This window comes from Microcaecilia unicolor, chromosome 2 (genome assembly GCF_901765095.1).
Source record: "Microcaecilia unicolor chromosome 2, aMicUni1.1, whole genome shotgun sequence".
Lineage (NCBI taxonomy): Eukaryota > Metazoa > Chordata > Amphibia > Gymnophiona > Siphonopidae > Microcaecilia > Microcaecilia unicolor.
The window spans coordinates 441,561,800-441,575,510 of record NC_044032.1 but is presented as its reverse complement, the minus strand read 5'-3'; the positions used below and the strand labels follow the sequence as shown (position 1 = coordinate 441,575,510).

Below are 13,711 nucleotides of genomic sequence, written 5' to 3'. Positions count from 1 at the left end.
GGTAGAGGAGCACGTTTTTGGTCTGTCGGTATTTTTTGGCCGTTTCAGGGCTGCTGTAGGGGAACACTGGAAGAGAAATGTGCTGTGGGAAGCAGCACCGTCTTTTTCCGTTGGGCTGGGGTTCTGGGCATTCTGGAGGTGGGAGACGGCTTGCCTGAGGATGGGGATGGTTGTTTTAAGTTGGCGGAAGGGAGAGAAGCACGGTCTCGGGCCATAGGGTGGTGATCCAGTATGTTCGGTCCATTTCAGGCCGGCTGCAGGGGAATGCTGGAACATGCGCTGCGGGAAGCTGCGCCGTCTTTTTCCGGGTGCTCGGGGAATCCCTGAGGTGGGAGACGGCTTGCCTGAGGCTGGGGATGGTTGGGCATGGCCGCTTTGGCAAAAGGGGAAGAGGAAGGGGGTGGGGAGTTACCTGTAGCTGCGTGAGAAAACGGGTATTCTTTGTTTTGTATTATTAGTTTGCATTTCTGTTGAAGAAAGAGTGGATGCCTTTTGAATGATGGAGGTGGTGCGTCGGTGTGCGGTTGTTTCGTTAGTTTGGCAGCCAGTCTCCAGCAATTCCTAGGCAGGGAAGGCGTGTTTCCCTACTACTCTCCCTTCCTTGGTCGCTGTTTGCTGCTGGCTGGGTCGCGGGTAATCCTTCCAGCTGGGCCGCAGCTTGTCCTGTTCGCCCACGTCCCAGATGGTGACGGGCACGTTGTTTTCCGGCTCCTCTGACTCCATGTCAAGTGATCCCAAATATAGTCTTTGCTATGGGCCCTCTGGCACTCTTCAGTACTGGCATTAGGCATTTAAAAATTTCTCCCCCCCCCCCCAATCTATTTTTGCACATACCCACAGCAGGAATATTCTTCTCTCGTTCCAGGGTTGGTTCTGTGCTCTCCGTGCTGCACAGATAATGAGCCATTCTGCTGGGGAATGCTCCTCCCTTATTGTCACGTAGTTTCCTCTGATTGGTCCGTCTTACGTTGCCAAGTGTTGCCTGGGAACGGTGTTGTGATGGTCCTTTGTGTTTCAGAATGTTGAGGGTGTTTTTTCTGATTGGTCCGTCATGCGAGGGCGGGGCAGAGAGACATGGTCAGTGTTGTGGCTTCACCACCATGAATCCATGAACCCTTCAGGGAGTGACTGAGTGACTTCAGAACGTTGTCTTCAGAACGTTGAGGGTGAGTTTTATTATAGTAGATGTAAGATGGGCGGCCATCTTTCATTTCGATAATACGGTTGGGGACACCCAAATTTCCACATTTAGGTCGACCTTAGAGATGGTCGTCCCTAGAGATGGTCGTCCCAGATTTTCGGCAATAATGGAACCCGAGGACACCCATCTTGGAAATGACCAAATCCAAGCCCTTTGGTCATGGGAGGAGCCAGCATTCGTAGTACACTGGTCCCCCTGACATGCTAGGACACCAACCGGGCACCATAGGGGGCACTGCAGTGGACTTCAGAAAAAGCTCCCAGGTGCATAGCTCCCTTACTTTGTGTGAAACCCCCCACCCCCCCAAACCCACTCCCCACAACTGTACACCACTACCATAGCCCTTAGGGATGAAGGGGGGCACCTACTTGTGGGTACAGTGGGTTTCTGGTGGGTTTTGGAGGGCTCACATTTACCACCAGAAGTTTAACAGGTAGGGGGGGTGGGCCGGGTCCGCCTGCCTGAAGTGCACTGCAGTCCCCACTAAAACTGCTCCAGGGACCTGCATACTGCTGTCATGGAGCTGGGTATGATATTTGAGGCTGGCATAGAGGCTGGAAAAAAATATTTTAATATTTTTTTTAGGGTGGGAGGGGGTTAGTGACCACTTGGGGAGTAGGGGAGGTCATCCCCAATTCCCTCCGGTGGTCATCTGGTCATTTAGGGCAAATGTTTGTGGCTTGGTCGTAAATAAAAAAGGACAAAGTAAAGTCGGAGAAGTGCTCATCAGGGACGCCCTTCTTTTTTCCATTATCGGCCGAGGACGCCCATGTGTTAAGCACGCCCCAGTCTCACCTTCACTATGCTTCCGACACGTCCCCGGGAACTTTGGTCGTCCCTGCGATGGAAAGCAGTTGAGGGCGCCCAAAATCGGCTTTCAATTATGCCGATTTTGGTAACCCTGGGATAAGGACGCCTATCTCCTGATTTGTGTCGAAAGATGGGCGCCCTTCTCTTCCGAAAATGAGCCCAAAGGTTATTCAAAGTTGTTAAATTGCAAAAGGCTTATGAAAAATTACAAGAAGACCTTATGAGGCTGGGACTCTGGGCATCCAAATGGCAGATGACGTTTAATTTGAGCAAGTGCAAAGTGATGCATGTGGGAAACAGGAACCTGAACTATAGCTACATGATGCAAGGTTCCACACTAGGAGTCACCAGGAAAGGGATCTAGGTATCAGTATTGATGTTAAGTTGAAATCTTCTTTTCAGTGTGTAGCAGCAGCTAAGAAAGCAAATAGAATGTTAGGTAATATTAGGAAAGGAATGGAAAACAAAAATGAAGATGTTATAATGCCTTTCTATCACTCTATGGTGCGACCGCACCTATAATACTGTGTGCAATTCTGGTCACCGCATCTCAAAAAAGATATAGTGAAATTAGAAAAGGTACAGAGAAGGACGACAAAAATGGTAAAGGGGATGGGAAGACTTCTCTATGAGAAAAGCTAAAGTGGCTAGGGCTCTTCAGCTTGGAGAAAAGATGGCTGAGGGAAGATATGATACAGATCTATCAAATAATGAGTGAAGTGGAATGGGTAGACGTGAATCACTTTTTTACTCTTTCCAAAAATACTTTGACTAGAGGGCAGACAATGAAGCTACAAAGTAGTAAATTTAAAACAAATTGGAGAAAATATTTCTTCACTCAACATGTAATTAAACTGGAATTCATTTCCAGAGAATGTGGTAAAAGCAGTTAGCTTAGCTTTGGTTTAAAAAAGGCTTGGATAACTTCCTAAAAGAAAAGTCCATAAGCCATTAGTGAGTTGACCTTGGAGAAAATCCACTGCTTATTTCTAGGATAAAGCAGCATAAAATGTATTGTACTGTTTTGGGATCTTGCCAGGTACTTGTAACCTGGATTGGCCACTGTTGGAAACAGGATGCTGGGCTTAATGGGCCTTTGGTCTGTCCCAGTATGGCAATACTTATGTTCTTATTTTCTTAAGGCATTTATGGAGCTTAGGACTGGCCTTCAAGCACAGTCAGTCATGGAAGAAGGGCATTTTTTTTTCTTCAATTCCTTCTGCCCCCTGCCGTTCTACAGTCAGAGGAGGAGGAGAGGGGGCTGGGGGAATAACAGTGCAGGGTGAAGTGAAAGGAGAAAGAGGGGGATGTCCCAGTATGGCGTTTATGTTCCTATGTAACCGTCACTCAGGGTATCACAATGCCATCATGTTGTGACAGTATCATCTTTTTGTGATGGACTCAACACACTGAGGGCTCCTAATATTATAGCAGTTAATATTCACTATTAATATTTTGCCAAGTGTTATAGAAATATACTATCCAGTCTACATTTAGATTCTAGTGGTGACTTTGTATCTTAGATTGGTATTTTAGAAAAGGTTTTACGCTGGCAGATCATTTTCTAAAATACCACCAAAACTGAGCATGTCTTGACCTACAAGTGTCAATTCTAATCTCAGCATTCTGTCTGAAATGGGGCTTTATGTCTCGCACTTCCCATATCACAGAATTCTAGTCACTTTGCAAAGTAAGCTATTAATCCCAGTACCTTGGACAAAACCTGATACAGGCTGCAACACCTAGTGCCCGCTCAGAGCATCCATTTACCAGTGATAGAAAATAGTTTTTCTCTTTGTTATATGTGGCTGATTATAAAACAAGTATTTCAGATGTAACATTCATTTACTTGGTGCCAATTTTTCAGTATTCTTTCTGTTGTCCATTTGATCATTGTGGGCTGATTCACAGCTTTTCAACAAGCTTCTCGCTAGATGCCTCTGATGTCAGGTGATCGCAGTCAACCCTGAAAAAAAATGAAATGATGTAAATTCACTGTGGAATGGGTTTATGGCATAAAAACAAATTCCTGCTTTATAATCGGCTGCAAAAATATTAAATGTTTTAAATATATATAACTACTCATTGGTTATTGTTAAACTCTCCTTTAAAATTAGACACCAAATTAACTCCAGTTCACCAGAGAGCACTGCTAAAATGAGATCATTCACTGAAATTTCTTAATAACTACCATATGGTGACTGTTGCCCATTAATTAATGAGATTATGATGCTGTCGTATAAGCAATACCTTACAGAACAAGTGACTTTATAACCCATGAGGATAACAAATTGCCTGCTACTGCCAAAAAGATTTAGCCATTTCTTTTTCAGATGTACTGTGTGCAATTGAACTGACATCTGCTGTTTGCATTTCATTCTGTCACCTAGCAATAGATGGGGTGGTATTTCCTCCCTCTGATTGGAAGTTAGTTCTGGAAATATTAGGAAGGTTTTTGTTAATGTACCATGCTTTCAGCCAATCAGCTTACAAATACAGACCTACCACCTGATATTCAAAGCAATTTAAATGACCTGTCCAGGGTCCTGACCATTTAACTCGCTAGTCCAGGGCTAACTGCAAATATTCAGCAGCATATAGCCAGACTGTGCTGCTGAATATCTGCAATTAGGGGTCCTTTTACTAAGGTGCACTGGTGTCAACACATGTATTGGACACACACAGGTCCATTTTTCAGCGTACCTTCAAAAAAGTCCTTTTTTTTTTGCCGAAAATGGACATGCAGCAAAATAAAAATTGGTGCATGTCCAAATTTCTGGCACGTGTAGTGGACGTGTGTAAAAAATGAAATTACCGCCTGTGCCACGCAGTAGCTGGGCAGTAGTTCCAAATTGCCGCACGTTGGGCATGCATAGGCACCTACGCGGCTTAGTAAAAGGGCCCCTTAGTGCCTAAAATGAAACTGGCTAATTTGTGAGCAGTCCAGGTGCGGAGATGGCACTTATGCATAAATTGGGCTGTCCTATCTTTATGCGATTCAGTTTATGTTTATTAATGACTTGAGGAGTCATCAAATCCTAGGAAATCCCATATCTAAGTGATTTATGAAATTCCATAAATATATAAAGAAAAAACAGAACGCCATTGAGTGACAGGACAGATCCCAGGTACACCAGAAAACAGACACACCCATAACTAAGCTACAGGGGAAAGCAGAGGCAACTAAAACTCAACAAATAAAAACTGTAACTAACTGTTGTTGCTGAAAGGTTCACCAGAACTAACACATATTAAAAGTCACAGTGAAAAGATGGGTCTTGAGTTTTTTCTTAAAAGATTGAAAGGATTGCTCGGCTTGCAAGTCTAGAGGTGAATTAGGGGCCAGGAAGAAAAAGGCAGAACATTGCACTTAACCGCATAAGTGTTAGCCAGCCACGTATGCCTGGATATTCAATGCCAGAACTTGGACATGGCCTGGCATTGAATATCCATGAAAAAAGCCGGCAGTGGCCAAAAAAAGACTGACCACCACTGGGTGAATATTGAGCAGCTAATCTTTTAGTCCTGTACTGTAGCAGGAACCAAACTAGAGGCAGAATCTGTTTGATCCACAGGAGTTTACACAGGCTGCAGGAGAAGGCCAAAGGCTTTTGTGCTCCTGGGAAGGCAGTAGATTATCTGGGACCTCCAAAATGTTCCCCTATGGAACTGGAGTGTCCTACCGCCATCGTTCTAAACATTTATTGTCCATTTTCCATCCATAGTGTACCTCTGTTTCTTTTCTTTCTCTCTGTTACGTTTAAACCCCGCTAAGCTAACTGCTTTTATTATATTTTCTGGCAATGGATTCCAGAGTTTAATTACACATTAAGTGAAGAAATATTTTCTCTGATTAGTTTTAAATTTACTAATTTGTAATTTCATTATGTGCCCCCTAGTTCTAGTATTTTTGGAAAGAGTAAAGAAGCAATTCACATCTACCCATTTCACTCCACTCATATTTTATAGGCCTCTATTATATCTCCCCTCAGCCGTCTTTTCTCCAAACTGAAGAGCCCTAGCTGCTTTAGCCTTTCTTCATAGGGAAGTCATCCCATCCCCTTTATAATTTGTGTTGCCCTTCTCTGTACCTTTTCTAATTCTACTATATCTTTTTTGAGATTTGGTGACCAGAATTGCACACAATATTTGATGTGTGGTCACACCATGGAGCGATACAAAGGTATTTTAACATCCTTATTTTTGTTTTCAATTCCTTTCCTAATAATGCCTAATATTCTATTTGCTTTCTTAGCCACCGCTGCACATTGAGCAGAGTGTTTCAATGTATCATCAACAATGACACCTAGATTCTTTTCCTGGTCGGTGACTCCTAGTGTGGAACCTTGCATTATGTAGCTATAGTTCCTCTTTCCCACATGCATCACTTTGCACTTGCTCACATTAAATGTCATCTGCCATTTGGATGCCCAATCTCCCAGTCTCATAAGGTCCTCTTGTAATTTTTCAAAATCCTGTTGCAATTTAACAACTTTGAATGACTTACTTTAATAGTTTTTCAGGAAAAAATGTGTCTCTGACCTGATTCCTCCAATGGCAGCTGCCATGTTTTTTCTAACCATTCAGCCATTGAAGGTTAAAATTTGTTATAATATAGCATATCTAGCCCCTGTATTAGCCTTATATTCTCCCTCTCTATCATTTATTTCTCTCCTTTCTCATACCACTAGGACTTTCATGATGTTACTGAATACCCCTAGCCCCTATGCCCTTACTGCTGGATGTTTTAATAAAGCCCTTGCATTTTTTTTCTTTAATTTTATGTGTGTGTATGAGTGGGGGTGGGGGTGCCCCTGGAGTTATAACACATTGCAAATACAGCACAAACCTTGAATTCATGCAGAGCCAGCTCTCTAGAGGAGCCAATTAAACTCATACTCATGCTGATGACAAAACTCTGCTAATTAGAAAATAAGATTGCAAATCAAACTGTCCAAAGCTAGGAAAGCTGGAGGAAAGGGGATTGAGCACATGGAGAGGATAGTACAAGAGGTTGCTGTGCTCTTATCTCAAGGCTGTGGTAAGTTAGACCCATATACTAAAGTCTGAAATGTCTGTGACTATAAAAATGTGTTTTGTGACCCTCTATTTAACCCTTTTTTCTCTTTCTTTCCTTATTTTCACTCCCCTTCTCTCCTTTTTTACTTCTGTATTTTTTCCTTACTGTTTTTTTTAAATTCTATCTCCTTCACTTCCTTTTACATTGACTTCTGTTATCTCTCTTTTATTATCTTTATGTGTCTTTCTCTCATCCTGTTCTCATTTTGGTGCTTTCCCTCGCACATCTCATGTGTTTCTTACCTGCTCCCTACACCGCTGTCATCTACTTCTTCTTCTCCTCTCCTATCCTTTACCCTCCTCCTGCTCCTTGTGCACTCCTTCCTTTGGATCTCCATAACTTCCTCCCTGTGGTTTTTCCATTTCTGTCCTTTTCCTCTCTCTTTCTCCCCTCCTTCTTGTCTCCACTCATATCAATATTCTCTCCTTACCTCTCACTTCATCCTGCCTCTGCACTCTCCCACTCTTCCTTCTGTCACTATTCTCTTTGCAGTTTCTATAAAGCCAACAATGTGCAGAAGTTCAGCTACTCACGCCCGTTCCGCAAGGGGCCCAAGGATCCAGAGAATGAGTTTGCAGTAAGAGAAAAATTCTGTTCCAGAAGTTATGAATATTGTCACTGCTGTGAATGTTTATTGCCCATGTTTGGGTTATACTTACTGTACACCACCTTGGGTGAATTTCTCCAAAAATGCAGAAAATAGATCCTAATGAACTAATTATGATTGTATTCCTGGTGCTGGTCAAGGAAGTAGGACTATACTGTAGGCATGACCTGTATCTGGCATAAATTCCTCAAATGTTATTCTACTGTGAAAGGAAGCAAAATGTAGCATGATTAAACTTTCCACATATGGAGAAACTGCATCTCATTTTTATTATAAAAATGGCCACTTTTCTATTCTACCCTACAAAGATTTTGTCCAGACAATACCACAAATTTGAACCGCCAAAAATTAAAAATTAAAGATTTTGTTGAATGAATAAATGTGACACAGACATACACACATTCTTCCTACAACTCTATAAAGAAGATTCAGCACATTACTTCTAGCCCTTAGAGAGAGTATTTGTAGGTAATTACTCCACAGCTCCACAAAGAGTGAGCTACCCTTCGGTATCCCTGCCACACACAGCCTGTCTATTATCATAGACTGATATTGGGCATCCCACCAGTGCCAAAATATCACTCTGAGCACAGTTCAGATCAAAACAAGGTCTCCAGAAACTTCCTCATGATAATTACAGAAGGAGACTTTTTGGGTCCTTGCTACTTTTTCAGTCAGTTTCGTAATTCAGCTGTGGAATTTGTTGCTTGAGGATGTAGTCGAGGCTAATAGAATAGATGGGGTTTTTAAGATGTCTGGAGAAGCCTCCCTGGTGTCTCACGTGGTAAGTGCTGTGCACTGCCTTGTGCAAGATCCCAATTCAATCATCCTTTTTCCTTTCTCCATCTTCCTTTCTCCTTCCTTCCATCTTTCACTTCGGGAATCCATAAGAGTCCTGGCTGATATTCCAGTCATAGCTTTGGACCTGTGCCGCTAACCTAGCACATTTCCACCAAGAACCAATGTGCAGAGCTTAGAGAGCAGCAGTCGGATGTCTGTTCTCATCAGGAAAGATGGCTTGCTTTATGTGAGCTGGGGAAAGTGACCAAAAGGTTAAAGCATTGGACAGCGAGTCAAGGGAGCTCTGGGGAGCTGAATGTCCCTGAGTAAACTAAGACTAGGAACAATGCAGAGGTACCATTCACAGCCAGGGGGAGGGAGAGGATATCCATAGCCATTATGTAAGTGTGACATCTAGAAGCCTGATTCATGGTCCATGATTGTAAGGTTCTGGACAGACCTGGTGCATGCCCCCAAGTCAACAACAGTCATTACAATGACAAGACTAGGTGTATTGGTGGCAGGGCGGAACATCTAAAATAGAAGAAAATTGTCCAGGTAGCTGTAAATGAAGGATTGCATCACCAGATTCCTCAAATGGTTCCAACTGAGCTGAAAATATAAAGGAGTAGGAGGAAACTGGCAGGTCAAAAACATGTTTGGACATGCTTCTAGAGGATAAGTATATTAACACTTGTTGGCCAGGCAAGCAGGGGAAGGGCTGGAGGACTTGGTTGGGGGGTGGGGGAGGGTTGGGAATCACTAACTCCTATATCTGAGCAATAGGGGAGGGATCTTTCAGATACTTTCAGGTGACCCAGAGTGGCCTCTCTCAGAGACAGAATTCTCTGGGCTGGATTTACGTATAAACTAGACAAGCTACAGCTTAGGGCCTCACATTACAAAGGGCCTCATACCTTCTCTAGCACGGAAAACTATTAAACCTAAATTTTACTTTCTATTTAATTGGGGGGGGGGCTATAAAATGTTACAGCTTAAGGGCCACAATATGCATAAATCTGGCTCTGCAATGCTCCATTGGTGTAAACCAGTGTAGCACTTCTTATAATCTTATGGAGTGACTTAGCAGACATAGCAGAATCTGGCCTCTGCTCTGTAGAGAGGATGAGAGAACGAAAAAGAGGACAAAATGGAGAAGAAATAAATGAAAAGAGAACATAGTCCAGGCTCTGTGATGCTCAGTTCCTTGAACCATCTGCTGAGGTAAGGCATTAAGGAGGCTAGCTGTGTTTCTTTTATGTTTTTCCAGACCATGTGGATTGAACGAACCACTTACATCACAGCCTACAAGCTACCTGACATCCTGCGCTGGTTTGCTGTTATCAGCATGTCTACTGTAAGTTTAACAATATGTTTATATATGCACAATTTACCACTGAATCTGCCATTCACTAGCATTACTTGCATGGCATAATTTGCCCACTTACAGTATTATACAGACAGCTCTCATACAGTGAATCAGTGTTTCTCAAGCTGTTCCTTGAGTACCCCTAGCCAGTCTGCAGGATATCAAAAATGAATATGCAAGAGAGATTTGTACTCACTGCCTCCTCTGCATGCAAATATATCTCATTCATATTCACTGTGAAATTCTTGAAAAGCAGAGTGGCTGGGGGTACTTCAGGACTGACTTGAGAAGCACTCCTATACTTAACAATATATAAGCAGCTTAGATATTACATGTACTAACATTACATACGCTGTTGATATCTACCATTTATTAACATTAATGATCCATCAAATCCCAAGTTTAAGCAACTAGGGATGACCTGGTTATTTCATAACACTTACACCAGTGGTTCCCAAACCTGGTCCTGGAGGCACCCCAGCCAGTCAAATTTTTAGGATATCCACAATGAATATTCAAGAGAGACATTTGCATGCACTACCTCCACTGCATGCAAATCTGTCATGAATATTCATTGTGGATATCCTGAAAACCTGACTGGTGGGGTGCCCTCCAGGACCAAGTTTGGGAACCACTGACTTACACCCTGTCCAGCACATACTTTCCTTCTGTGAGATATCCCCTGTCTTTCCTGCTGCCGCTTTTCTTCATCTCTTCTCATAATTTTTAATTACTGTAAACCAAATTGGTGCAATTGGTGGTGTATCAAGTCACTTGAAATAACATAAAATAAATAAATAACACTAGGGGCCAATATTCAGCCGGCAGGAGACATAAGTGCAGCGGTCAGTGCTGACCCCAGATATTCAATGTGGGCCATTTCCAGTGACCAGCATTGAATATCCGGGGGGGGAGGGGTTTGGCCAACACTAACTTGATTGGCTAAATAAATATTAAGCGCTGTCCGATTAAGTTAACAGTGGGCAAAGATAGGACTGCTATTTATGTGGTCCGTATTGCCCACTAAACTTAGCCAATCAATGCTGAATGTTGCTGGTTATCACGAGATATAGACGGTTAACTTTTTGGTGCTGACCGCGAATATTTAACATAGATAACTGGTTATCTCACACTGAATATCCGCGGTTAGGCACCCATGTAATCAGTCAGCGGCCGTTTCTGTCCGCTTCAATAGCTTTGAATATTGGCGGATAGATTTACAGGAGTAAATATTCAGTCTTCGGTGGTCAGTGGGGTTTTTTTGGCCTCTGCCAGCATTATGCTCAAATATTTACTGGCTGGCCCTTATCTTTTTAAGTGTGATATTCAGCACTTAACTGCATAACTGAAACCAGATAAAGATAGGACTGTGTTTTATGCAGTCTATTTGTCTGATTAACTTAAGCGATCAAGTGCTGAATGTCGGCCCTTAACTGCCTAAACCACTCCTGGACTGCTCATAAAATAGCTGACTTCGTGTTTGGCAGCAGGGGGGTCTTGTACTAAAGGTTAGCTTGAGTTATTACCTGCAGCAGGTCCCATTTTATTCCTATGGGCCCTGCGGCAGATAACTTGAGCTAATCTTTAGTAAAAGACCCTCTTAGTGCCGATATTCAGTGGCACTAACCAATTAAATGCCACTGAATGCCAGCAGATAGCCCTGCACAAGTGATTTTAACTGGTGAGGAGCCTCTCCTGCCCGATTAAATTGCTTTGAATATCGACCCCTTAACTTCTACCTGCCACTCAATAACATAAGCCGGCCAACATTCAGTGCTATGTAACCAGCCAGGAACGGCTCCTGGCCAATGAAATAGTGCTTAGCCACATGCAGCACAAGATAGCCAGTTAGCTCCGTTGAATATTAGCGCTTGGGAGGATTCTGTATTTGGCACCTAAAAATCTGCACGTAAAACATTTTCACCTAAGCATATTCTATAAGTGGCGCCTAGATTTAAGTGCGGTATATAGAATGCGCTTAGTTGATATCCCAGCGCCTAAAACTATGCACATCTATTTACACCAACGAAAACATGGTGTAAATCTCGGCATGTAGATTTAGGCGCAGAGGGCTATATTTTATAACTACGTGTGTAAATTTCAGAATGCCCACAAAGTGCCCATTTCCCCACCTATTACCATGCCCCTTTTTGCGCATGTCTTTCTTCTATGTTTGTGCAGCACTGCGTACGCCTTGTAGCGCTATAGAAATGCTAAATAGTAGTAGTAGGTGCAGTGCATTACAGAATACGCTTAGCGAGTTGTGTGCGTAAATTCTAATTATTGCCAATTAGTGCTCATTATTGCTTGTTAAGTGCTGTTATCAATGCTAATTAGCTTGTTAAGCCAATTAAGTTACACACATTGTTATAGAATCCGCCTGGATTTCAGCACGGATCTCTAGGCATACTGTATAGAATCCAGGGGTTAGCGGCTAGCCGCTGGCTATGTCGCATGACTTAGCTGGCTAAGTATGAATATTAAATAACCAGTTAGCACTGAATATTTGCTTAGCTGATTAAGTTGCTATAGCCTGGCATTGAATATCTGGGTCAGCACTGCCAGCGGCAGCTACTGCACTGGCTACCACCAGCTGAATAACGGAGGTAGAAAATACTTAGATGCAAGCATGTGACAGTGGGGCAGATCATATGGGTCTTGCAGTCCTTTTCTGCTACCATTTTCTCTGTTCCTAACATTTACCACTGTTTTACACATAGTTTACATATAAACAGCTCACACATATAATTTAACAACAAAATATAAACAACCTGTGTACATTATCTGCAGAGTTGTCAGCTTTTTCTTATAAAATGGAGACTCCTTTTTCGGGGTCCTAAAGTCAAAACTTTAAACATTTTTAGTGAATTTGATGTGTCTGTTCATTCGCTATAAATAGAACAGCATATGAGGATAATTTTATAAGAGAGCACCATGGGTAGGCGTCTGCATGTCTTTATAAAGTGCTAGTGTATGTGGAAGGAAACACTCGTGAAATGTAGGTGTGATCATGTACACCTGCTCCACACACTTCACGCATGTATGTGTGTAGATTGTGGTATTTCATAATCTGTGTGTGTACATGCTAACTCTACCCATATTCCACCCAAACTTCATCCCTGTATAAGCCCACCAGTAAAGTATAAACTACGTGTATTTGCCATGTACATCTGGGATTGACTTTATAAAATTAGATTTCATGTGCCCAGTGCATTTGCACAAGCCACTATCCCAACAGGCTGGTTTTCCACTTCACTGCACTGCCAACTCTTCCCCGCCTACCAGCACCACTTTGTAGATGATCATTTTTCCAACCACTTTTTTTTCTTCTCTGTGCTTCTTGTCTTCCCTACCCCCTTTCCGCCCCCTTATACATATGTTTTTTATGTGTATATAGCAAATGGAAATACACTGGCTTGCTGCTGTAACACATCGTACCAGACAGCAATATTACTGCCACACACTCGTTTTAAAACATTCACTTGTCATTAGTTATTCTGGATGAGGAAAAGGATGGTGCTTCACTGCAAGATGGGTATAAAGCAGGTGGTATGCTGAATGTGTTGCTTGAAAGATTTTTTGTTATGGGAGGGCTGCAGTTGCTGGCACCAGGCACATGTCAGCATTTAATGTGTTCCTGTCCTCAGAGTACGGTGAGCCCACTGGAGAATGCCATTGAAACTATGAAGAAAACCAATAATAAGATCCTAGCAGAGATCCAGCGGCATCACAGTGACCCAAACCTTCCTATCAACCCTCTCTCCATGCTGCTGAACGGCATTGTGGACCCTGCTGTGATGGGAGGATTTTCCAAATATGAAATGGTAAGGAAACTGTGTGCCCAGAAAGCAGTTTCTGTCTGTT

The 13,711-nt window shown here is 42.7% G+C and overlaps 1 protein-coding gene across 1 annotated transcript in view; it reads left to right on the top strand.

Moving 5' to 3' along the window:
* The window catches only part of LOC115461208 (dedicator of cytokinesis protein 2-like), a 1,592,043-nt gene that overhangs the window by 1,492,529 nt on the left and 85,803 nt on the right, over positions 1-13,711 (top strand). Inside the window, 3 exon segments of the mRNA XM_030190877.1 lie at positions 7,584-7,668; positions 9,749-9,835; positions 13,495-13,671. Of these exon segments, the coding sequence (XP_030046737.1) occupies positions 7,584-7,668; positions 9,749-9,835; positions 13,495-13,671 (349 nt within the window).